We start from the raw sequence: 25,135 nt of genomic DNA on the forward strand, positions 1-25,135 counted from the left end.
TGAGAATCTGCCTGCCAGTGCAGGGGACATGGGTTTGAGCCCTGGTCCGGGAAGATCCCACATGCCGCGGAGCAACTGGGCCCGTGAGCCACAACTACTGAGCCTGCGCGTCTGGAGCCTGTGCTCCACAACAAGAGAGGCCACGATAGTGAGAGGCCACGATAGTGAGAGGCCTGCGCACCGCGATGAAGAGTGGCCCCCGCTTGCCACAACTAGAGAAAGCCCTCGCACAGAAACGAAGACCCAACACAGCCAAAAATAAATAATAATAAAATTTAAAAAAAAAAAAAAGTTTAAAAGTGATGGTGGAGGTGACATCTTGGCTTCTGAGAAGCCAGATGGCCCAATGATAGGACTTCCCCACTGCAGGAGTGCCTTGAGGTCTTTTGCACGGGTTCTCCTCCTGAGGTTTCTCTGTCTGAATGTGAAGGTCAGGATCTATTTCCTTCCCTGAGCATTCAATCCTCTGTGAAGCTAACTACAGGAAGACCCAAGGGCTTACCCTGGATCAACAGCTTGAGTAATTTGCCCTTGATTCCCTCAACCCTCTAGGGCTTCTCTGGCCTCTCCTTTTCTCTCTACTTCCCAGAGAAGAGCGTGTTTGACAGGGATTTTTTATATATTGGAGGTGGGGGTCACCCCATATGAGTGTCATAAGACAGAACTCAAATCTGGGAGTTCGGCAGCTTTTTAAAAGCAGTCTTTTAGCTGAATTTGAATACTCTACACCTACTTACTATATGTATGTAATGCTGTTAACTAAAAGTGCTCTCTTCTCTTTGCTAGGAGCCAGTAAAACCGGAAGAAGGCAGAGATATGGCAAACAGGATTGGCGCTTTTGGGTACATGGAGTGTTCAGCAAAGACCAAAGATGGAGTGAGGGAGGTTTTTGAAATGGCCACGAGAGCTGCTCTGCAAGCCAGACGTGGGAAGAAAAAATCTGGGTGCCTTGTCTTGTGAAAAACCCTGCTGCAAGCACGGCCCTCATGCGGTTAATTTTGAAGTGCTGTTTATTAATCTTAGTGTATGATTACTGGCCTTTTTCATTTATCTATAATTTACCTAAGATTACAAATCAGAAGTCATCTTGCTACCAGTATTTAGAAGCCAACCATGATTATTAATGATGTCCAACCCACCTGACCCACCAGGGTCCTTCTGACACTGCTCTAACAGCCCTCCTCTGCACTCCCACCTGACACACTAGGCGCTAATTCAAGGAATTTCCTAACTTCTTGCTTCTTTCTAGAAAGAGAAACAGTTGGTAACTTTTGTGAATTAGGCTGTAACTACTTTATAACTAACATGTCCGCCTCTCATCTTTCAGCTGCCAAGGTACTCTGGTGAGTCACCACTTCAGAGCTTTACTCATTTTAACAGATTTCATTGGCATAGCTCTGGGTGGCAATCCAGTTTTTTGAAAATGTGCTCAGCCAGAAAGGCCCAAGTTCACGCAGCTGTGGCAAAGTTACAGTTCTGTGGTTTCATGTTAGTTACCTTATAGTTACTGTGTAATTAGTGCCGCTTAATGTATGTTACCAAAAATAAATATATCTACCCCAGACTAGATGTAGTATTTTTTGTATAATTGGATTTCCTAATACTGATATTTGTCATCCTCACAGAAAGTGTATTGGTTTTTTTTAAAAAAAGAAAGTGTATTTGAAAATAAAGTCAGATGGAAAATTCATTTTTTAAATTCCCGTTTTGTCAGTTTCTCTGAAGAAAGATGGCCATGTCTCCCCTTTTCGGCCCCACATATTCCAGTACCCCCTTCCCCAGAGCTGGGCTAATAAGTAAATAGGAATTTGGTTTTATGCCTGAGGCACTTAGATACTTCAGAAGGTGGCATAACCTGTCTCACCTGGACGGCAGGGTCTGGCTCTAGTTCACAGTGCTCTTTTTTCTCACTGTATCCAGGTTCCCTCCCAGAGGAGCCACCAGTTCTCTTGGATGGCCCACAGTTTCTCTGTCCTCTCCAGCTGACTAAACTTTTTTTCTGTACCAGTTAATTTTTCCAACTACTAATAGAATAAAGGCAGTTTTCTAAACTTCCTGTATCCTGGTGTTTGTGTTGGCTCTCTCCAGGGCTGGGAATGGAGGATGAATTCTGCCTAGCTCACCTTGGAAGGTTCCTTCAGGGGGCAAAGTACCGGCTTGCCCACCCCTACCCCAAAGCTGGCACTAATCTGGCTCCTCCCAAAGAGGTGGAAATGATTATCTTGTGTCACATTCAAGTTCAGAGTGGGGTGGGGTAGGGAATGCAGCCGACTGAGGGGTACTCCAAGCAGTCGTTCTTCTGGACAAATCTTAGTGTGATATTTTCCTCTTCTTACTACCTGTCCATTTTCAGTGTCTTTTACTTCCTCGCCTGAGCTCCAGATGAAGTTGAGGATGGTCTGAAATCGACTGAGTCCCCTTGGCCCTGCATGCTTTTGGTCTCCCCTCCAGGGGTCTGGAGCAGGGCCTGAGCAGTGACCCCAGAAAACCTGTGTAAGGGTCGTGCCACACTGGGGGTGTAAAAGTAGGAGGGAAACCAGAGGCCAGGAGGAGAACACAGTCTAGGGCAGCCCCAGAATGCAAGGAATTGGGTTAGAAAGAGCTGGCTTTTGGAGTCCAGCCCTGGCTGCCCGCCCCCTTTCTCCCCAGCATTGCCCACCCTCCTCCAACTTAACCTTCCTAGAACCAGGAAGTGTCAACACAGAGGACTTGCCTTGGCAGCTGCTGCTAACTGCACCATCATCACAAGTCATAACTCCCTCTGCGCCTGACAATAGGGCACGTTCCCAGGGAGTAGTAATATGGCATAGGCTGGGAGGGCTGTGTGGCCACAGGCAGCGAACGATTCTGTTGCTGGCGAGTCTCCCCGTGCCGGGCCCCAATCCCTGAAGAACCATTGAGAAAGAATCCGGAGCCCTCTTCGGCCTGGGCTCTGGGCTGGATAATCCGGGATATTGCCACAGTGCCGGCGCTGCGCTCCCTGGGCGGGACCAAATGCGTCCGCGCCTCGGCACGGTCTGGGCGGTGTCCGCATCCGGCCCGACCGCACCCTCCAGCCTCGCGGGACCACAGCCGTAGGACAGAGGCCGGATGAGGCGGGACCGAGCGGGGGAGGGGCGGGTAGGAGCGGCCGGGAAAGTGCCCGAGCCACATGACCCCGGTCGCCCGCCTGTTAAAAGGAGGCGCTTCCCGGACCCCGTGTTCGTCTAGTCCGCGGCTCTCTCCTGTCTCTTTGGGCACCCACACCATGTGCGCCGCTCAGCGCTCGGCGGCCGCCCTGGCGGCAGCGGCCCCGCGTTCGGTGTACGCCTTCTCTGCGCGCCCGCTGGCCGGCGGGGAGCCCGTGAACTTGGGGTCCCTGCGGGGCAAGGTGCTGCTCATTGAGAACGTGGCGTCGCTCTGAGGCACAACTGTCCGGGACTACACCCAGATGAATGACCTGCAGCGGCGCCTCGGGCCCCAGGGCCTGGTCGTGCTCGGCTTCCCGTGCAACCAGTTTGGGCATCAGGTGCGCCGGGCCGGGCGGAGCGGGGGTGGGCGTGCGACGGGGGTTAGGAGCGCCGGCGGACGACCCGCCGGGCCCAGCAGCCGCGCGCCCTAGGGGCGGAGAGGCGGCCCACCGGCTCGCTTCCCTCCGGCGCTCATCCCGGCTGGGGTTGAGGTCCACCCTGGGGTTGTGCAAGAAAGGCACAGTCTAGTGACTCATGGAGAAACTTCATGTTTGCAGTTAGAAGGCTTCCCTTCCCCTCGCAGCCCCGGGTCCCAGCTACTCTCCCCTCCCGCAGGAAAATGCCAAGAACGAGGAGATCCTGAATTGCCTCAAGTACGTACGACCAGGCGGCGGGTTCGAGCCCAACTTCATGCTCTTCGAGAAGTGCGAGGTGAATGGCGAGAAGGCCCATCCGCTCTTCGCCTTCCTTCGGGAGGCTCTGCCCACGCCCAGTGACGACGCCACTGCCCTCATGACAGACCCCAAGTTCATCACCTGGTCTCCGGTGTGCCGCAACGACGTTGCCTGGAACTTCGAAAAGTTCCTGGTGGGCCCAGACGGTGTTCCCGTACGCAGGTACAGCCGCCGCTTTCTGACCATCGACATCGAGCCTGATATCGAAGCTCTGCTGTCCCAGGGGCCCAGCTGTGCCTAGGGTGCCCCTCCTACCCCTGCTGCTTGGCAGTCACAGCGTTGCCCTCTGGGGATTTTATCCATGAAGGTGTTTCCTCTAAACCTGCATGGAGGAATGCCAGATGTCCAGGAAAATCCCCAGAGATGGGCACTGGTCCTGTGCATCCCAGCCTCCCCTTTCCCAGACCACAGCTTTCTCATTAATAAAGTGCTGAGTGTGAGCAGAACTGTGTGTATGTCCTGTGTCATTGTCAGATGGGGACACCTTTCCTACTAACCTCACTGTCATAGGGCTGGGAGCTTAAGCCCCCATTCCTTGGCTGGCATTACCTAGCCAAGCCTGAACATCCCAAAATTTTGTCTGCAGTGGAATTCACTCTTTCCTATGTGGGAATCCTAGCTCCTGTCTCAGCGTTTCTCCCTCTGCCAGGACATGCAGCAGGGCCATCCTGAGGCCCTGTTACAAGAGAAAGTCTTTATTTCAAAAAGAGGAAGAAATTTCAAAGGCTGACAGCCGATCCTCAGTAGTTAGGCCTCTCCTTTCTGAGTATTTGCTCTGCTCAAAATGACCTTCACAAAAAATAACACCATGGGCTCCCACTCAACGTTTAGAGTCCGTGGCTTTGTAACTGCAGAACCAGCCCAAACTGGCCCTGCTCTGTTGATAACAAGATACTGAGTTGTTCTTCAGAGATAGCAGAACAAAACTGCAAGTCATGCAGCAGAGGAGAAATTTTGAATTCTAATAATGCCTGGAACCAAGTTTTTCCACCTCCACCCCTCCTCCCCCACACACAACTAAAAGAACCCGGACGTGACCAGAACCTGAATGCTGGAACCCTTTCAGAAGTGAAAGATCCATTGTCCAGGAAGACCCAGTGCTGAAGTCCCCTTTACCATACCTTACCATAAATGGCCAAGTTCCAAAGCCCTCCAGTCAAAACCTGCCCCACCAGTACTTCCACATATGAACCCATCCTCCCCTAACTCAAAAAAGTTTGACCAAACCCCAGATTATGGAGATTTGAGAGCCTTGCCTCCTGTCTCCTTGCCGGTCAACCTCGCAATAAAGCTCTTTGCTCAAAAGTGGGTGCCATAGTATTGGCTTCTAAGTGTGTTGGGCAGCAAGTCCTTACTTGGTAACAGCCTCCTCAAGTGTTAGGGCCATACAAGCCCACTTTACACAGTTGACAGCTTATGCAACATAACTTTCTTTCCCCATTACTTTGCTAGATCTTCTTTGCATAGGGCTACCCAGCGCTTCTATCTGCTCTGATGCTGTGCTTACCGGCTGCTGCCTCTCAGGTACTCAGAAGAGTATACAACTGGTTGTTCTGACCATGCCCTGCAGTTGCAATTGCATGGTCAGGCTTAGGGTAGGCGCGTATCTTGGAGGCCAGCGCTGCTTCTCAGGTATGGCTCAGGTCCAACTTCTCCATCTGTTGTTCCTGTTGTCAGTAGTCTTGAGACAGACCTAGAGCCACTTCCTATCACAATACAAGGGACTCTGCCGGGCTTGTATGCAATGAGGCTTCTGTTTGGACAGACAAGCACCCAGATATGTGTTATCAGTCCAGAACATGGTCCAGAGGTTCTGGGGTCCCAATGTTTATGCTCAAATTGGTGGCTCAAGTCCCTTCTGTGTCTTAACCAACTCTCAAGAACTTTTCTTCCAACCCTAAGCAGGCATCTTTGCTGCTGCCCTCCCCCTCTGCCTGCCCTTAGGTCATTAAGGGCTGTTTCTGTTCTGGCTCCCTCTCTCTCCATCATCAAAACGCCCACCTCCCTCTGGCTGCAAGGCCTCTCCACCTCGCTTTTGAGTCCCCTCTGAGGTAACAAGGCAGAGCTCTGTTCCCCATTGAGACCCCACTCTATCTGTGCTCCTCTCAGAACCAAAAGTCTTGATTACATCTGTGAGTGACTGGTCTGCTTCCCCAGAGGGAGGTGGAAAGGGGCTGGTCATCTCCTCAGGGTCCATAGAGCCTGGTGTATAGCATGAATCAGCCAGTGTTCGTCAATTAATATAAAGAGAAAAACTTTCCACTCAAAACAGGGTCAGGGGGACTTCCCTGGTGGCACAGTGGTTAAGAATCCGCCTGTCAAGGCAGGGGACGCAGGTTTGATCCCTGGTCTGGGAAGATCCCACATGCCATGGAGCAACTAGGCCCGTGTGCCACAACTACTGAGCCCACGCACTGCAACTACTGAAGCCCGCGTGACTAGAGCCCGTGCTCCGCAACAGGAGAAGCCACCACAATGAGAAGCCTGCGCACCACAATGAAGAGGAGCCCCCACTCTCCGCAACTAGAGAAAGCCCGCGTGCAGCAACGAAAACCCAACACAGCCAAAAGTAAAAAAAATAATAAAATTAAAAACAAACAAACAAAAAAACAGGGTCAGGGATTTTTGAGGATTATTTGTAGACTCCAAATCTGACTGCTGGAATGGAAACTAACAACCTATACACCTGGGTATATCTGGGTATACCTAGGCCCTCTTTGACCTCTTTAAACCCCACATCTCTTCTCTAAAAGCCCTTTGCTCCTTTATTGCAACACTCATCATTCAGCCCTGTGCCATATACTCTGCTGGGTGCCAGGATACAGTCCTCAGGAAAGCAGAAAGACTCTATAATTACTAAATGCATGTTTAGTTCTATGAGAGTAGTATGGCGTACTTTGAGAATAAATTAGAGGGCCTGGCCCAGTGGGGAGGATCACGCTTTTGTCTCTTGGAGGGAGTGACAGTGAAGCTGAAGAGAGGTTAAGGAGCAGTTAGCTGAGGAACAAGCTGATGGAGGGTGGACAGGCAGGGAGTTCAGTGTGTGAAGGTCTGAGGTGGAAAGGTGGCATCACTGACAATCAGGTAACACATGGAGGAGCAAGTGTGGGGAGAAGAAAAGTGTTTAGATTCAGATTTGGCGCATGAGACATCCAGATGGCGATATCTGGAGCAGGTGCTTACAAGAGGCTCAGAAAAGGAATTTGGGTTGGAGACAAAGGTCTAGTCAAGGGGCCAGTAAGTAGCCATTGGAGAGGTTACGGTCTCACCTGGGGAGAGTGGCAAGAAGATCAGGGGGCCTAAACTTGAGGCCTATGAATTCACAGTGCTTCTGGGTCAGATGGCAGAGAAGCACAGCTGGAACAGTGATGGATGGAGTCAAAGAGCCGAGGGAAGGGACATTTCATAAAGAATTGTTAGCTGGGGGCACTTCCCTGGTGGTCCAGTGGTTAGGACTCTGCGCTTCCATTGCAGAGGGCACGGGTTCAATCCCTGGTCAGGGAACTAAGATCCCGCAGGCCTCACGGCGTGGCCAAAATTAAAAAAATAAAAAGAATAGTTATCTGGGATGAGTGCTTGTGAACTGAGGGTTCCTCAGCAAGTGCAGTGTCAGGGGGAGCTAGAGCTGTAGCCAGACAGCCAGTGCCCGAGATCTACCAGGTCCTATTCTGGGAGCTAACACACAGTGCCCAAAAATCACCTGGGTGCTTGTTAAAAGCTATGTCCACGGCCCCCCTCCAGAGATGCTGATGTGGATAGCCTGGGGATTTAGGGTCCTATTCAATGTCCTACAGCTGAACCCATGAGGAGAGACTTCCTGCTCCAACTCTCCCCTTTCCTGTAAAGGGTCAGTGTGGCCCGGGCCACACTCTCTGGTTAGGCTCTGGGATGGGAATCCAGGGCTTTCCAAACTGACTCCAACTTCTTCCCCTCTGGGTACCTGGTGACTCACCCCTCCTTGCCCACTTTTTTTTTTTTTTTTTTTCCTTCAGTTTATGCCTTGGGCTGCAAGAGAAAGGAAATTCTGAGATCCCCATGTGGCTGACACTGGCTGGTGAATACTCCTCCTCAGACTTGAAGCTGCATGCCTCCTTTAACTGTCCTTTTCAACTCTCTCTTTTTCTGGGAACACTCAGACTAAAGCCGGTTAACACTTCATCTTCCTCCCCAAGAAAGTGGACATCTTCCCCCAAAACACACGCACATTCTTTCTCATTCAACCATGCAACTGCTACTGGCTCTGACCTGCACCCACTCCACCCCATTGTGAATCAGCAGCTCAAATTAACAAGTAAAAGTGAAGGAATCCCAGTGAACCTGCCTGCGGTCCTGGCCTTTGGTAGCAGTGCCTCCCAGGACACTGCCTGATCTGGGAGCAGGCAGCAGTATTTAGGCCACAGGTCTTCTGAGAAGGGGATGGGTTGTGCTGTTACTCAGTAGGTTCAGAAGCCTCCATTTTAGCAGTTCTTCCAGAAATGCTGGTTTTAAATATTTTTTTTAAGCATTAAATCTGATAAAATATGTATATGTATATTAAATCACAATGTATACACTAAAATTTATTTGTCAACTATACCTCAACAAAGCTGAAAAAAAATCTGATAAAATTCATTTGGTCGGGCACTTCTTGCACAATTAGTTCTTTATCAGATGACCTCCTCATTCTGTCTTGATGTAGTTCCACAAACAACATTTAAAATAAGCTTATTTTCAGTGAGGCATTCCTGGCCTGATCAGCCTTTTCTCATAAGTTTTAACTTTGGGGTAATACTGAGTAAAAAATACTTGCTAAAGCTTTCCACAAGAGAAATAAATCCATCCACAGCATGGATTTTTAAAGAATGGGCAGGGATCCCTGTCAGAGTACTCTGAATTTGGCAGGTTTTTGTTATTACAATCACCAAATAGGCTAGATAAGCATGCTTTCATAGAGGTGTGACACACCTGGGATGGCACTAAAATAAAGCCCAGCTGGAGCTGGTCAATAAGTTACTGGGCATCAGGCACTGCTGGATTGGGAAGCAGGAGCTCAGATGAGAGAAGTTCTTGCCCAAGGAGTGAGGGCTTATGGGCACTGGCCCTGGGGGTAACAGAGAAGCCAACTTGAGATCTGACATCCTTCAGCTTTGACCTACCCAAGAACTCAAATCCAGACTTGTCACGTGAAAAAACAAAAATAAAATCACTAACTAGGTGGGCTACTTGCTGGTGGGTATTCTGTTAGTTGCATCCAGAAGCATTGAAACTGACAGGACATGACAGTGATGTGCTGGGCAGAGGCCCAGTAGCTCTTCTATCATTCATCCTGCAGACAGAAACCCCACTCCCAGCACCCCTCCCAGGTCCAGTGTAGCCATGGCCAGCAAGGCCAAGGTAGGAGACCACAGACAGGCTCACTTAATCCAAATGCCCAGAGTCGGGGCAGTATCCAGGGGCAGGTGCAGCCCACCTTGGGTGGTGTCCTACAGTCCTGCAGGCTACCTGACTCCACAGGGAGGTGACTGGAGGGAATCTGAGCCTCCCTGCAGAAGAAGCACCTATTACCCCAGCCTCCTCTGTCCCCAGCACGTGGCTATATCTGTGTACATGTGTGTGAATCTAAAGAAGCCCTGGTCCCCTCAGGATTCCTTGGAAGACTCATCATGCATCCTCAAAGGTCAGGGGGGATGTTAAGCATACTGTTTTTTTTCTTCTGGGCCTCACCACTGCACAGCATGTGGGATCTTAGTTCCCTGACTAGGGATTGAACCCGCACCCCCTGCACTGGAAGTGCGGAGTCTTAACTACTGGACCACCAGGGAAGTCCCTCCCTTTTTTTTATCTTTAATTTTTTTTCATCCTTAATGTTAAGCATACCTCTGCTTCCTACACCAGTTGCTTATGTTTCCTTCCTAGCGAAGTGTCTACAGCATCACCCTCCATGTTCCTCTAGCACTTTTATCACACAACACACTATAATTACATGTGAAAACATCTTCCCCAACCTCACTGGCTGGGAACCCCTGGACGGTAGGGACTGTTGAGGACATAACAGATTATCAGTCAAATGAAAAAAATGACTACTATCTGGATAATTCTTTCATTCATTCACCCAAGAAATGCTTATGGAGAATTTGCTCTGTGCAAAGGGAAAACGACACATACAATTAATATCTAACAATATCTAAATGCTTATTTAAGGTTAAGACATTGATGGTAACAGAATTAGAGCAGGAAGAGGAGACACGACCACACATGGGCCCAGGACACAACACCTTCCCCACCCAATCAGGGCTAGCTACCGACAGTGGCATAACCAGAATGGAATCTCCAACATGGGAAAAAATGATCCCACATCCTTTCTGTGAGATTCATTCAGTTTTTTGCCTCTGTCACCTTCCCCAGTACCCTAACCCTTATGTAACAGAGGTGAAAGTGTCACTGATAAGACATTTAATTCTTCTAAAATGTACCTCTAGCACCTTTCACTTTTTCACAGTCCCCTGGGCAAGGTAAGGAAGCACAGGCAAAAAGGAAAAAAAAGTATTTCTCTCCTGATGCCACTTCTAATCAAAAGGTGCCCAAGGGACTTCCCTGGTGGTGCAGTGGTTAAGAATCCCCCTGCCAATGCAGGGGACACAGGTTCGATCCCTGGTCCGGGAAGATCCCACATGCCACGGAGCAACTAAGCCTGTGGGCCAAAACTACTGAGCCCGCGTGCCACAACTACTGAAACCCGCACTTTCTAGGGTCCACGTGCCACAACTACTGAGCCCAGGTGCTGCAACTACTGAAGCCCACGCACCTAGTGCCTACGTTCCACAACAAGAGAAGCCACTGCAATGAGAAGCCCACGCCCCGCAATGAAGAGTAGTCCCCGCTCACAACTAGAGAAAGCCTGCACGCAGCAACGAAGACTCAACGCAGCCAAAAAAAAAAAAAAAAGGTGCCCAGTATTTGTGAATACAGCCACACATGCTCTGTGATTGCTGGCCAAGTGTGGACCAAGGGTGACTGGGGAGGGCCAACTCCAGGTAGGTTTAGAGCAAGCCATAGTACCAGCCAAGGCAAGAACTTCATGATTTGGAACCAAATAACACTTAAAGTTCACACACCCAGACATTACGAACCCTCAATTAGATAGATCATCACAGTCCAAGATCGTAGTATGTAACCAATCAGCCAGACCTGTTGCCTCCAGCTCTCTTCCTGCTTTCCTTCCTGTTGTTGTGCTCCAAGCTCCCTTGGCAATGGGTGAGTTGTTCAGTTCTGGGGTTTGGTTGTGGGGCAAAGAGAGCGGTCTACTAGGCCCATACCTCTCCCTAGGGGAAATGGCCCAACAGAGAACACAGTCCTGGGGCCAGGGTGTCTCCTGAGTTGAATCACTCAACTCCTTTCCTCCCAAATCCGCGGGTCACTCTCACAACAGCAGGAACACACAGGCAGATGTTCATTGTTTCTAGTTCTCAGTTTTTAACATATAATCAAACTCACTAAGAAAGTTTTAAAACTGGAAATAATGGTGATCTTCTGGTTATGAAGTTTCACTTTATTCCTTGCATTTTAACTACTGGCACTTGATAATTTTAATATAAATTTTTAGGGACTACCCATAATTAGTGTACTAATTTTACAGCTATTTAATAGCACTGAAGAGATCCAGGCTTAAAAAGATTTTCCAAAGTTTTCATTTTTATAATTAGGTTTTGTCCCCCTTTCTAGTGGTGCTGACGACTTGTCCTACTTCCTTAAGACTCTGACCCATGCCATAAATGGTATAGGAGAAACTGCTAAAAAAAGAAGAGGGAAGCAGACATTGTAATGTAGGTTCTGAAGTCATGTCAGTAACCCAACTTTCTTCTTCCATAAATAGGACTAAAGGCAGTGTTTCTCATTTGATAACATTTTTAACAATTTCAAAGAACTTTCACAGAAGGGCACTTGGGGTGCCAGGGTTGGCTCCCCAGATTTAGAATTATCACGTGATGGTAACTCTTACCTGCAGGGGATTAACTGCTATGTGGTTATTCAAGTCAGTTTTAATTCCAAATTACTTTCCCCTGCTATCTACCCAACTGCCAAAAGGCCTCTGTTACCAGATGGTGTGATAGATGTCCCAGGAGTGCAAATTAATTTCAATTAGCCAAAACCCAACATAAAAATAGTAAATCTGTTGAAATGTCCTACCACAGCTTCACCAGGCCAGCTCTCTCTTCCACCCCCAACACTGAACATGGCTCATCTGTTTCTCCTCTCCTCCTTCATAGGCACCTTTCCAAAGGTTCCTAGTAGGTCTCTGGGCTGCACCATTGTAGGCATAAAGCACCCTCAGCTATTTCTCTCTGCTCTTCAACCTCCTACAATATCTGTGGGCCATTTAAGGCAGGACATATGTCCCTCCGGCCTCCCTTCTAGCTTTAGCTCTCAGGTCCTTTCAGTCTGTGCCCAGCTCAACTGGCCTAATCTTCACTCTTTGATCCTTCCTTGCTTGCTCCAGAAATTCTCTTTGACCCCTCTAGTCTCCTCTCCTTTAACATGCACCATCATTTCTATGCTTTCTTCACGATCACACTCGGTACTTCCCTGGTGGCGCAGTGGTTAAGAATCAGCCTGCCAATGCAGGGGACATGGGTTTGCTCCCTGGTCCGGAAAGATCCCACATGCCACGGAGCAACTAAGTCCGTGGGCCACAACTACTGAGCCTGCATGCCACAACTACTGAAGCCCATGTGTCTAGAGCCTGTGTTCTGCAACAAGAGAAGCCACCGCAATGAGAAGCCCATGCACCTCAACGAAGTGTAGCCCCTGCTCTCCGCAACTAGAGAACGCCTGCACACAGCAATGAAAACCCAACGCAGCCAAAAAAAAAAAAATCACACTCAAAAGGTACTTAAGTCAAAGGCTCCCTTTCACAGCTTGGGGTCTAGTCTTTGGTTCATACCCTGTAACGGTGCTTATCACGCACTACTTGGCGCTGGGGCTATTTGTGGAAGATCCCCTCTCCTCTGCTAGATCGTACAAGGGCAGGTACTGGGTCTTATTTATTTTTCTCTGAGGGTGGGAACTGCTAGACTCACATAGGCCAGCTGCCTGGTCTCCTCCTTGCTCTGGGCGTACTTCCCCCTCCAGGAGGAGGGCTGTGTTTTTTGTATGCAAGGTCGAGTGGGAAACATACGGTGTTCAGGACACTGTATCTTGCTGCAAAACGAATCAGCAGCCTGGACATCTAATGTGGAGAATACACCTAGTCCTCTCCTCCCACCCCCATTGCTATTGCCCCTCTGTGGCTGCCTGCCTCCCTGACAAAGTAAGCAGCTAGCTCAGTGGAGGGCTTGTGGAATTCAGCCTGGGCCGGGTGATTCTGGCTTCCAGATGGACACGATTGCTAATGACTAGGCCACACCGTCGAGTCCCGGTCCCAAAGCGCTGGTGCACCTGGCACTCTCCAAAATCCCTGTAGGGTGTCCCGGACAGGGACCTGGAGCCCACGTTTGGGCAGCTAAAGACTTGCTTAAGGTCTCTGCTTAAAGTGGACTGGCCGGAGTGAAAACAAGAAAATCTAGTTCCAGGGCTCCTCGCACCTGGCGCTGCGTTTATTTAAGACCAGGATAACACCGCTGGCCGGAAGGGGGTGCCGGAAGGGTCGTAGGGCCTGCGGTCTGACTCCTTGAGATCGCCGGGCTGGACAGGAAAAGGGGTGCCAGACGGCCACCAGGCGGCGAGACCTGCCGGGCGGAGGAAGCAGCGGCTTCATCTCCGCGCCGCCTCCTCTTCCGGCCCCCCTCCCCGCTCCACCGCGCACGGGCTGGAGAGGGGCGGCGCGTCGTGGGTGTTGGAAAGGCAGAGGCTGGCAGGCGCTGCGGGCCGCGACGAAGGGAGGGGCTTGGGCGCGCGCACATGCGTGCGTGCGTGCGTGCGTGCGTGCGTGGGCGCGGACCGCAGCACGCTGTGCGCGAGGCGGATGTCCGGGCCGGCAGGGCCGGGGACACGGACGAGATGGCGGAAGGCGGGGGCTGCCGTGAGCGACCGGATGCGGAGACCCAGAAATCCGAGCTCGGGGCCTTGATGAGGACCACGCTCCAACGAGGGGCGCAGTGGTGAGCGCCGGGCCCGCCTTTCCACCCCACAGGGCCAGGGGCCGGCGCTCGGACGCTCAGGTCCGGCCCCTCTTTCCCGGCTTGGGCAGGGGCCAGGTGGGGGCGACGTTAGTGACCCTGAGAGAGTGGCTTCACCCCCACCCTTTAGGGGAGGGAGCCCTAGGTTACCTCTGGGAAAGCGTGGGTGGAGCTGAGGGTCGTCCCGGTCCATTCGGAGCCCCAGGGGGCGGATCCGGCGGAGGCTAGGGCTACGGGGTGGACAGAAGCGGAACGCTCACGGGGACCTTCAGGTTGAGGAGAGTCCTTTACCTTTGAGGACTCGCTTTGTGACTTTGGGCGAAGGCGTCCACACCTCACAGACCCTGATTCCTTACCATTAAAACCAGGGTAGCGATATTTGGCGCTCCTTCCTTCAGTTGGTTGAGGCGTAGATCCTCAGTAGATACTTGTAACTTGTAAACTGCCGAACAGACGTCAAGGTCAGAGGCTGAACAAATGTCTGAGAGCCCCAGGTTATTTTGGTAGCAGATGTCAAAAATAATTGTGGCGGCAGCATTTCGGAGTGGGAGAGGCGGGTAGCGTAGAGCCTAACTAAAAAGAGGATTAAAAGACCAGGATTTAGAAGAGCAAGTCTGAGTCAGGAAGTTTTTCTTAATAAATTGTCTAGTAGAAGGGACAGAACTTCCACTAGTGAAGAGATTCCTGGGTGGTATTATTGTGTGGGAGCAGAAAACTGGGGCTTGTCTTTGCATTGAATATGATTGATCAACCCTCTTTAAGAAACTATGGTAGTGGTGATAATGCCCCTTATAGTGACAGAGGAATTGAGCAGGGAAGGGAAGCATTGAGATTAGGAAGAATTCAGTCTTTACAGTGTTCTTGAGCTAGCCAGGCTGTGAAAGGCAGGGCAGGCAGAAGTACTTTTAGATGATATCCTGAGTAGTGGTGGCACATGAAAAATACTCAGCAGAAGCAGAGGAAGTTTCACATAGACTAAAATCACACACTAAAAGTGTTTGGAGGGGAAAGAGCATTTTAGAGATTTGGATATACTTATGGATCCTTGTGTCCTTGGGGAAGCTGCCTGATCTCCTCTGAAGTGTGTTGGTTGTAAAATTTGAAGGACTCACCAATATAATTGTTGTGCTTTGTTCCCCTACAGAGGTTTTCCCCTCCTTCTGTCTTAATTGTAAAACAGCATGGTGATACTTCTAAAATATAACCAGATCAACTTAATGCTTTTTTGACAAGATAAACACGCCAAGACAATATTATATGTATATATGTGTGTGTCTATATGTATACATGTGTACATGTATGTGTGTGTGTATATATATATATACACACACACATATATATATATACACACACAAACACATTTTTTGATATCTTGTTTGGTCCTCAAAGGAAAACTGAAGTGTGTGATGTTATTATCTCATTTTTAGAAAGAAAATTGTTTTACTGCTGTTCACATCAAGCAAAGCAGTGTAACCAAACTGTCTGCCTGGACAAGGACCTCTACAAAGATCATTATGAAATTAATGACATGGTCATTAGCAAACAGGGTTTTACCCATAGAAAGAATTTCTTTAAACAAGCATTTTGAAGCCAGTCATTTCCTTCCTTTCATTTATGGATTCTTTCAACAATCATTTCACTTAATGGATGCCTGCCTTGGGCCAGGCTCACTGTGCCATGCAGGGCCTGGTCCTGCTCCTGCTCTTGAAAGTGTGTTTTTTAGTGGGGGTTGCTTGCTCCCCAAGTGGGAGGACCATAAAAAAATTGAGGGAGCAGCTGCAGAAACTTACAAGCTCAGCTTGTCTGGTACAGTAAATTTTTGTCTGTCTCTAGGTATCTTATTGACAGCCGGTGGTTCAAGCAGTGGAAGAAGTATGTGGGCTTCGACAGCTGGGATATGTACAGTGTGGGTGAACATAATCTGTTTCCTGGCCCGATAGATAACTCCGGACTCTTTTCAGGTGCAGTATCCTGTTGCTTATCTAACTGAAATGTCCACCTGGGTCGTGACCTGAGGTCATGTTTATCTGTAACATGGATATTGTGAACCTGACTTTCCTACTGTGAGGGGATAGAAACAAGTGTCCTTGACTTGTGTCTATAGCAGAAGTCTATGCAGACCCTCATGGAGAAGTTAAGCTGCTTTTTTTTCCCTAAATTAACTGCTCTTGGTAAGAGTGTGCTTCTAGCATTTTAAATTTCTGTCTGCCTGTCTGTCTCTTTTTCAAATTAGTTCTGCTAGAGATTTCAGATTTTAGATTAGTGTATTGAATGGAAAGAAATAGGATATCATTTTGAAATGGCATCTGGAATCTGAAATTTGGGAACCAGAATTTTCTGTGTTGCCTTTGCAGTGAAACAAATTGTAGACCTGTCAACATTCACCAAGCATTCCTGTGATGGCCGTGTTTGTCATAGAAGTAGTGTAAGGGGAGGTGGAAGGTTAGTAGAGTTATGATCACAGTCAGCTCCCAATGGAAGAAATGACTGAAAAAGTGATGGATGACACACCTGAGCTTGGCTTGTACCTTTAGATGCACAGAAATGGCAGTTGGCCTTTCCTAGGCTTTGTTCTGCCTGGCTTTAGACTCCCTTGCAACCAGGACAGAGGTGATCTGTTGCCTGGGCCCACAACCAGGGCAGCAGGAAGGCAGACAGTGCATGAGGCTTTTGAGGCTTGATTCAAGTACATAATACTACCTGGGTGTTTTTAAAAATGAGCAGTGAAAAAAAAAAGAAAAAAGAGTAGTGCTTCAGCATATACCTTGTTTTAGGGGAGGTCTGAATGACAATAATGTCATAGGCTTTGTTTACTGATGTAAGTCAGATGGTGGCAGTATACCATGAAGTTACCCCAAAGGATAATTGCATTGTGTTTGCACTTTGTCGTTTTCCCTCTTTTTTTTTGAGAAGGAGAATTCTTAAGGTTTTTAATAGTATTGGTGATGAGAACGCTAGAGCTGGAGGGACCCTCTGAAGTAATTTTGCCTGACCTTCAGCTAAGGACAAGCATTCCTTCTGCGGTCTTCCAATTTGATGTCACCTGGCTTAGGCTCAAAACATTTGTTGTGTGCTTGGGAAGTGAGAAGTACATTCCGTTCAGACCCTGGAACACTGACAGTGTGGGAATGGTCTATCTCTGGCCCAGTCTGGCTGCCTTTCGCCTAGGGTCATGGAATGACCCTAGAATGGGGAATGACCTAGAAGGGGCTCTTGAACATGTAGGGAGGAGGGGGTAGGGCAACTTGCTAATGTTGTCTGCAGAGCACCCCTCTCTTATTTCCACCTGTGCCCCTGCTGTATATTTGGAATCCCAATGCTTAGACCAAACTGTGCTCTCCTTTTTTGCCTTTATTTGCCTCTGTTGGAGAAATTTGCAGAGCCTAAATCCTTTTTGTAAAACTCATGTGATTTTTAGCATGCTGCCCTTAGACTGATCTAGTTTTAAGTGAAAATAGTGAACTGCATTGAAAATTCCAGTTAAGTTCCTGTGTTTGCCCTATAGTGTCATAAGAATGACATTTTGAGAAAATTGTCACTGAGCCCCAGAGGAGAAAGCCTTGTAAGAATTGATGTACTTGGGGTTGATGATGCTAAAAGCTCTCGGTTCCTTTCCCACATTTTAAGGTTTCTGGCTGCTGTTTGGCACAGTATGCGTGGCCAGGTCTGCATAGTGCTTAGTGTTAGAAATGAAGGTGTATGTCTCCAAGTAAGACAAGTGAATAACCTTTATGAGTTTTAATTTGCAAATCAGAGAAAACCTTGGAGTTTAGGTGTCAGTTTTTTTCAGAAGCTCTTGTTTCAAGTAGACTGATAAGTACTACCCCTGTGCCATCCTTCTGTTGCTGAATAGAAAAGGGGTGGCTGATCAGTATTAATCATGCCAGAGCTGGTGTGGAAGGTGGTTGGCTTATCAGTGAGAAGGAGCCACTTTTTTTTTTTTCTTTTAAATTATGGTAAAATACACATAAAATTTACCATCTGCATATTTTTAAGTGTTCAGTAGTGTAACGTATATTCACATTGTTGCACAACCCATCTCCAGAACTTTTTTATCTTACAAAACTGAAACTCCATACTCATTAAACAGTATTTCCAATCGCCTTCCCCCCCAAGCCCCTGGCAACCACCATTCTACTTTCTGTCTCTGTGTCTGACTATTCTAGGTACCTAATGTAAGTGGAATCATACAGTATTTGTTTTTCTGTGACTGGCTTATTTCATTTAGCATAATGTCCTCAAGGTTTATCCATGTTAACGGCATGTCAGAATTTCTTTTTTTTAAAGGCTGAATGATATCCCACTGTGTGTATATACCACATTTTGTTTTTCCATTCATCCTTCTCACCTTGGTATTCCTGTTCTCCAAGGCTGTTTAGTTCCTTTCCTTTTTCCTTGGAAATGAAAAAGGCAGAGGTGGATCAGATCTGAAAGTCGCCCTGAGGAAGGGCAGAAGACCTCATGGGGTAGGGTGTAAACTGGTGGGAGAGGTGATAGGAAGCCCTGGTCACCTTGTGCATGCTGTTTTTGGTTTTTGTTTTCAACATTGTCTGCCTTGAATTACAGATGAGTTGCACCATTGTGGGTACTTTTTGCTTCCCCGGCTTCATGGCTTCATTTGTCTGGCGGAGAATAGTGGCTTCCACTACTGCGGGAGTGGGTGTAGATGGGCACAGGCTTAGCAGGGAGGCTTCCTTGATGGGAGATGATTAGTCTTCCCTTGATCCAGTCTCTTGGTCCTCCATTGAGAGAGTATGTTTCAGACCATGGATGTCCTTTTCTGACTCACAGTCACGTTGCCTCCGTGTGGGGTGTAAGATGGATGCTTAGCATGTTAAAGGTGTTCTCCCTCCACATGGCTGGTGTCCAGCTGAGTTTTCACTTGGAGTGTTGAAAACTAAGAATGCTGAATGACTCTTGGTAAAATAAATTTAACTTCAATGGTTTGTTTGTTTGCTTTCTTAGTAAATCTTTCAAAGGAAGATGATATCTGACCTTAATGCAGTTTCACTAAGCAGAATATTACGTTAAATATTCATAGTAAACAATTTTAATTGTGGAATCTGGAAGCACTTTGAAAGTGTAAATTGGAGTTTTTCTCTTTTCTCTTTCATTCTCCCTCCAACTATGGAAGAAATACAAGTTCCTCATAAAATGTTCAGAAAGCATGACTAAAGACTCCAGGTCTGCTCTGTGTTATGGCCAGTGACAGAATTTTGGAATTTTGTACTTGTTCCTATAAATGCTTTTCGTGTTTCTGAAAAGTACATAAGAATCATGTAAAACAAACATTTCTGGGGAGAAGAGCAGTGAGCTATGTGCTGTTTTCCTTTTTCAGATCCTGAGAGTCAGACCTTGAAAGAACATTTAATTGACGAATTGGACTATGTATTGGTCCCAGCCGAGGCCTGGAATAAGTTACTAAACTGGTATGGCTGTGTAGAAGGCCAGCGGCCCATTGTCAGAAAAGTGAGTACATGAATTGTTACACCTGCTGGTCAGTGTCTGTGAGTGCTCCCTGACACTGACTGGTATTGGTTTCCTGGGGTACTGGCCATACCTAAGAAGTTGAGTGGAGGCCTCCAGACATCACAGCTGCCCAGTGGCTTGGGATATGTCCAGCGGTGCAGTGAGAGCACATTCTGGAAGGTTCTATGAGAGAAAGTTCACTTGGGGTCATATGGATATACAGTAATGTACTGCTTCTTGTTTAACTTAACCTTTCTGATATTGCTTTTCCCCCGTGCTTTTTTGTTTGTTTGTTTGTTTTTTGTTTATTTTTGGCTGTGTTGGGTCTTCATTGCCGCGCGTGGGCTTTTCTCTAGTTGCGGTGAGCGGGGGCTACTCTTTGTTGAGGTGCGTGGGCTTCTCATTGTGGTGGCTTCTCTTGTTGTGGAGCACAGGCTCTAGGCGTGTGGGCTTCAGTAGTTGTGGCTCACGGGCTCAGTAGTTGTGGTGTACAGGCTTAGTTGCTCCGTGGCATGTGGGAATCTTCCTGGACCAGGGATCGAACCCGTGTCCCCTGCATTGGCCAAGCGGATTCTTAACCACTGCCCCACCCACGAAGTCCCTCCCCCTGTGCTTAAGAATCTCTGGTCACACTGTTGAGTACCTCGGAAAACAGGTGTTTATATCCGAGAGAACAGTCTCTTGAGGGAAGGCAGGCCCTGGGAGAAACTCAGATTGTTAGCCCCTCTGGTAGACAGGACTGGTGAGAATACCACCAGCCTGATTCCCACAGTTGTTTGCTTATCCCACTGGATGGGGACATCACAGGAGTCCACATGACTGCTGATATGTAGGCATTGGGTAAATTTCTTACTCTGCCTGGTGTTTAGTTTCCCTTCTTAGCAGAGTAGGAAAGGGCTGCAGTCCTGAGGCCAAGCTCCTAAGAGTTGCTCTTCAGGGCCAGAACTACCTTCTTTCTCCAGCTTGAAACCTGGGACTCCAAGAGGGGTTAGGTATCAAATGGTTAGGGGCATGCCGGCCTCCCGCAGATGTCCGCTCCTGCCCACAGTCCTGCCATGTGGCGAGCGTGCTGCCAAGGGCTTTAACTGTATTCTCTAGGCCTCTAATTCTACAGACCCTGCAAGGGAGGCATCATGATCCCTACTAAGAGATGAACAATGACTTTCCTGTTGTGCACTGTTGTTGCCAGCTCTGGTTCCATCCAGATGCTCTTGGTTGGCCCTAATGAGTGGAAGTAAGGTTTTTAAACTAGGACAGATGCCAGTGGCTTTAAAAATCTGTACTTCTGACCCCCCGATCACTTACGGAAACTGATTATCATGTGAATTCTGCCTTTTGCCACTGATGAGACGTGTTGCTTCCAAGACTTCCCTGGTGTGGAACCACTGCTCCTTCACCCGTGCCTCTCGTTCACAGGTTGTAGAGCATGGCCTGTTTGTCAAGCACTGCAAGGTAGAGGTGTATTTGCTGGAATTGAAGCTTTGTGAGAACAGTGACCCCACCAATGTGCTGAGTTGCCATTTCAGCAAGGCAGACACCATCGGTGAGTAGCTGGGCTGGAGTTCCAGGTATCCAGTGAGAGTGCAGGGCATTGTGACTAATGAGAGGGAAGCTGGGGCACCCTCTTCAGACTTGTTACCCAGATAATCTCGGGTTGTGGTTACCAGTCCTGACCTGGGAGCCTGCTCCCCAGGGTATTCTTCTGGACAGCTAAGCCTGGGAATCATATTGTATAAAACACTGGGCATGATCTCTGCCCACTTAACATATGGTAATAAGGGCGAAAAAATGCAGATTCAGAGAGATTAATGTCACTTAATTAATTCAGAAATCTCAGTGAGAAAACAGCAGAGCTAGCATTTGAAACCAAATCTATCTTTAACTCCAAAGATAAGTTTTCTGACTTTTCCATGTTGCTTCTGTGCTAAAAATGGGGACCCACATCATTAAAGAATGGGAAGCATAGGGACAATTTTTGGTTGTATGAGTGCAAGAGGATGCCCATGGAAGATGTTTGCCTTATGAGTCACCAAGGGGCTGAGGTCGGTCAGAAGTTTTGATCCAGAGCATCCAGTGACCATCTGAAAAGGACGGAGGATGAGTATTAGCTTGCCATGGCTGTTGCTGGCCTTGCTTCTGGAGAAAGCCCTGAGTGATGTTTCTGCCTGTCCCCAGCAACCATTGAGAAGGAAATGCGGAAGCTGTTCAACATCCCTGCGGACCGTGAGACACGGCTGTGGAACAAATACATGAGCAACACCTACGACCAGTTGAGCAAGCTAGACAACACTGTGCAGGATGCTGGGCTGTACCAGGGTCAGGTAGGAGGGCCCAAGGCATGCCCCAGCAGACAGCTCTGCCCAGGGTGTGTGAACAGGTATCTTTTGGTTCTGAGCATGTCAACAGTGAGATGGTTTGCACATTCCTAATATGGTTTCCCCTTTCACTCAGGTGCTAGTAATTGAGCCCCAAAATGAAGATGGCACGTGGCCAAGGCAGACCCTGCAGTCAAAGTAAGTGGACTTTTTCTCCCTGCAGCTGGGCACACAGGTGTAAGAGAGACACTATTTCCTAAGGCAGTTACTTGTGCTAAGAAAATAAAATTCTAAATCAGATGAAAACATATTCGATTATGTATCCGGAGTCTATAATCCTGGCTTTTGGTAAGCAGCATGCTGGGTACCCATCTCAGGGGAAGCTGTCAGGTGTGTGAACAAGGCAGTGAGCCTCTGCTTGTTGAGAATGAAAGGAGAAGAGAAGGGGCCAGGATCTGGGCCAGAATCTGCTCTGCCAAGAGGTGGCTTTGTCTCTGTCAAGGGCATTTATTTTCTCCACCTATAGTTAGAGGCTTTGATGGAAGAGAAGAGGGCTCAGGCATGGGGTCTTGCATGACTTAAAGGTAATAGTTTGATGCCATCCCACTCTTTACCCAGGGGCCTGTTTCTCATTGTTGTCCTCGTCATTCGCTGGGGGAATTACTCTGCTCCTTAACTGGGGCTCCAGGCACCTGTGTCTCAGGAGATGTTCATGTGTGGTGTGAAGTTAATGCATGTTCTGAGAAGGAGACAGAAAGAAGTGTTGAATTTTTCTTATGGTATAAGATGGGGGAATCGTGTCTGTGTTCCAGTAGTTAATGGGGACAGTGTTGGTCTTTGCTTTCTTCCCTCAGTCAGGCCCTGAACTGTGACTGTTTTGTAGTAATGGGCTCTTAGCTCTTTTGAAAATTATGAAAGCTCTGAGCTCTCTCTCAAGAAACATGCAGGAAGATGCAACATTTTGCCGATAATCTCAAGGGTTTTACAGGCACCCTGAAGCCTAGCCATGGACTTCAGTTTAAGAAACTCTGGTCACCAGTTCCTGAGAAGATGACAAAATAGCTATGGTAGGCAGAATAATGATCATGTCCCTCCCCAGAGTCCATGTCCTAATCCCCAGAACCTGTAAATATGTTAGGTTACATGGCGAAAGGGACTTTGCTGATGTGATTAAGGATCTTGAGATGGGGAGATTATCCTGGATTATCTGGGTAGGCCCAGTATAATCATGAGGGTCCTTATAAATGAAAGAGGGAGATAGGAGAGTCAGATGTGAGGGCAGAAGCAGAGTCAGAGTGGTGAAGTGTGAGAAAGACTTGACTGGCCATGAGCCAGGGAAGGTGGGCAGCCTCTAGAAGTCCCTAGAGCCCCCACCAAGGAACACAGCTCTGCCCACACCTTGATTTAGCTCAGTGAGAAGAATTTTGGACTTTGGACATCCAAAACCGTAAGATAATAAATTTGTGTTGTTTAAGCCACTAAGTTTGTGGTAATTTGTGACAGCAGCCATAGGAGACAAATATACTAGCCCAGCCTTCTGACTCCCTTCTTGGAATGGAAATGCCACAGAACCAAGAGAAAATAACATAAAAACTGCGACAACCCCCTTGGGAGAAGGTGCTTGGATTCTAGTCAGTGAGGTAGGGTTGACAGCTTGGAGTGGAAGAGCCTGTGCGTACTGGCCAAGGGAGACTGTTTTCAGTTGTGCCTTTTTCTCTTCCTACTGTTGCTTTTCCCCATCCCTTCCATACCCTCAGGCCTAAGAGATTCCAGTGAAGGGAAACAGCTTTTGGAAAAGAGCAGTGCCTCATTGAGATGCCCTGAAGGTTTGAGTCTCCTGGTAGAGGGTGTCCAATGGTGAATGAGCTCAGAGCAGAAGTCCTAAGGCACATTCGCCTCCCTACTCCCTCAGTAGTGCCGGACACTGTTCTAGATGCCAAGGATACAGCAATAAACAAAACAAAGTCTCTATCCTCAAGGAGCAGAAAATAAATAAATTTAAAAAATACACGTCTGAAGATTTACAAGTACTGTGGGAAAAAATCAGGGAAGAAAATTAGCAAGTGCTAAGGCTTTGGGCATATTTAAACAGGCTGATGGGGAGGCCCCACTGAGGTACCATTTGAACATGGTCATGGAGGAGGCGAGGGAATCAGCAGTGAGTGTGGTGTGGAGAACAGCTTTGTGAGGCAGAGGTGACAGCAGATGGAGAAGTCCTGAGGCAGAGCAGGCCTGGTTGAAGGCCAGCAGGAGTTTGTTATGACTGGTGCTTGGAGGAATGACAGGAGGGCTGAGGGGATGAGGCCCAAGAGATGCTGGGGCAGTCGGCCTGTGATCCTTCTGAGACTCTAGCTTCCATCTTTGCCTTTCCATGAGGTGGGGAGCTCATTTGAGGGGTGTGGTGAGTTAGGAGCGGGGTGATCTCACCTGGTGAACGGCTCACAGGGAGCCACGAGAAGCTGGCAAGTATAGTCAGAATTAAAGGAAAGTGACAAATTGACAGGTTGTGCTAGTTGGAGCAGAATTCATATTCCCAGCTGCTTAGGAGGATGGAAGAAGCATAATGGAAATCCTAAAGAAAAAGAGGAAATGGGTACATGAAACAGGAACAAGGAGATACCTACGTGGGAACAGAGAATTCAGGGGCTGGGTTGAGTAGCAGAATGGATGTAGCTCAAGACTTGAGTATAGAAGTCAGAAGGTCAGGTTGAAGAATTCTAGGGGTTAAGGAGGTGGAAGATAATAGAAGAAAAGTGCTGTGGAGGATGGGAGTAGAAATGTCAGTGTCCAGATAATAGGAATCTTAGGAGCAGAGAGGAAATGACAGACAAGGGGAAGAAAATGTTAGAAGAAATAATGACCAAGAGTTTCTCAGAAATCATAAAAGAGAATACATCTTAAATGTAAAGAATGCTAAACACGACAGAAAAAACAAAGCCCACACCAAGACACGTTAGATTGAAATTTAACAACAAAGATATAGGGAAAATGTCAAATCTGTTTGAAAGAGAAAGTCACGGTGAGAAGCAGATTAATATCAAACTTCCCAACAGCCACAATGGACCTAGGAGATACTTTTTCAGTATCAAAGTAAGAAAACTTTAAATATTTATTTAGGCTGTGCCAGGTCTTAGTTGTGACACATGGGATCTTTATTATTTATTTATTTATTTATTTAAATTTATTTATTTATTTTTGGCTGTGTTGGGTCTTCATTGCTGCACGCTAGTTGCGGCGAGTGGAGGCTACTCTTCTTTGCGGCGTGCGGGCTTCTCACTGCAGTGGCCTCTCTTGTTGCAGAGCACGGGCTCTAGGGTGCGCTGGGTTCAGTAGTTGTGGCGCACGGGCTCAGT

At 48.0% G+C, this 25,135-nt stretch overlaps 3 protein-coding genes and 1 long non-coding RNA gene across 11 annotated transcripts in view; 3 read left to right on the forward strand and 1 right to left on the reverse strand.

The window, feature by feature from the left end:
* Nucleotides 1–2,051, forward strand: part of RHOA (ras homolog family member A) — a 54,340-nt gene extending 52,289 nt beyond the window's left edge. For both annotated transcript variants that reach the window (XM_057555099.1, XM_057555098.1), the window contains one exon: nucleotides 787–2,051. In XM_057555099.1, the coding sequence (XP_057411082.1) occupies nucleotides 787–960 (174 nt within the window). In that variant the 3' untranslated portion in view covers nucleotides 961–2,051. The remainder of the gene's footprint in view (nucleotides 1–786) is intronic.
* Nucleotides 2,052–3,101: 1,050 nt separating this feature from the next.
* Nucleotides 3,102–4,350, forward strand: GPX1 (glutathione peroxidase 1). Its single transcript, XM_007198435.3, has 2 exons — nucleotides 3,102–3,508; nucleotides 3,786–4,350. Exons 1-2 carry the CDS (start codon nucleotides 3,152–3,154, stop codon nucleotides 4,143–4,145), a joined length of 717 nt encoding a protein of 238 aa, XP_007198497.2. The 5' UTR covers nucleotides 3,102–3,151; the 3' UTR covers nucleotides 4,146–4,350.
* Nucleotides 4,351–13,480: 9,130 nt separating this feature from the next.
* On the reverse strand, nucleotides 13,481–14,460 carry LOC114236167 (uncharacterized). The gene is made up of 3 exons (XR_003622173.2): nucleotides 14,355–14,460; nucleotides 14,149–14,228; nucleotides 13,481–13,608 (listed from the first exon to the last, which is right to left on the reverse strand). It is a non-coding gene; the product is annotated as an uncharacterized LOC114236167 (long non-coding RNA).
* USP4 (ubiquitin specific peptidase 4) overlaps nucleotides 13,828–25,135 on the forward strand; it is a 49,157-nt gene continuing 37,849 nt past the window's right edge. For 6 of the 7 annotated variants that reach the window (XR_449869.2, XM_007168737.3, XM_007168739.2 and 3 more), the window contains exons 1-6: nucleotides 13,828–13,980; nucleotides 15,832–15,959; nucleotides 19,337–19,467; nucleotides 20,884–21,010; nucleotides 21,643–21,788; nucleotides 21,919–21,980. Coding sequence is in view for 6 of the 7 variants with exons in the window: in XM_007168737.3 (XP_007168799.2) it covers nucleotides 13,880–13,980; nucleotides 15,832–15,959; nucleotides 19,337–19,467; nucleotides 20,884–21,010; nucleotides 21,643–21,788; nucleotides 21,919–21,980 (695 nt within the window). In the remaining variant the exon portion in view is untranslated. Of the gene's footprint in view, nucleotides 13,981–15,831; nucleotides 15,960–19,336; nucleotides 19,468–20,883; nucleotides 21,011–21,642; nucleotides 21,833–21,918; nucleotides 21,981–25,135 lie in introns of those variants that run through there. The other variant, XM_028163213.2, reaches the window with a different exon arrangement.

Source organism: Balaenoptera acutorostrata, chromosome 10 (assembly GCF_949987535.1).
Source record: "Balaenoptera acutorostrata chromosome 10, mBalAcu1.1, whole genome shotgun sequence".
Classification (NCBI taxonomy): domain Eukaryota; kingdom Metazoa; phylum Chordata; class Mammalia; order Artiodactyla; family Balaenopteridae; genus Balaenoptera; species Balaenoptera acutorostrata.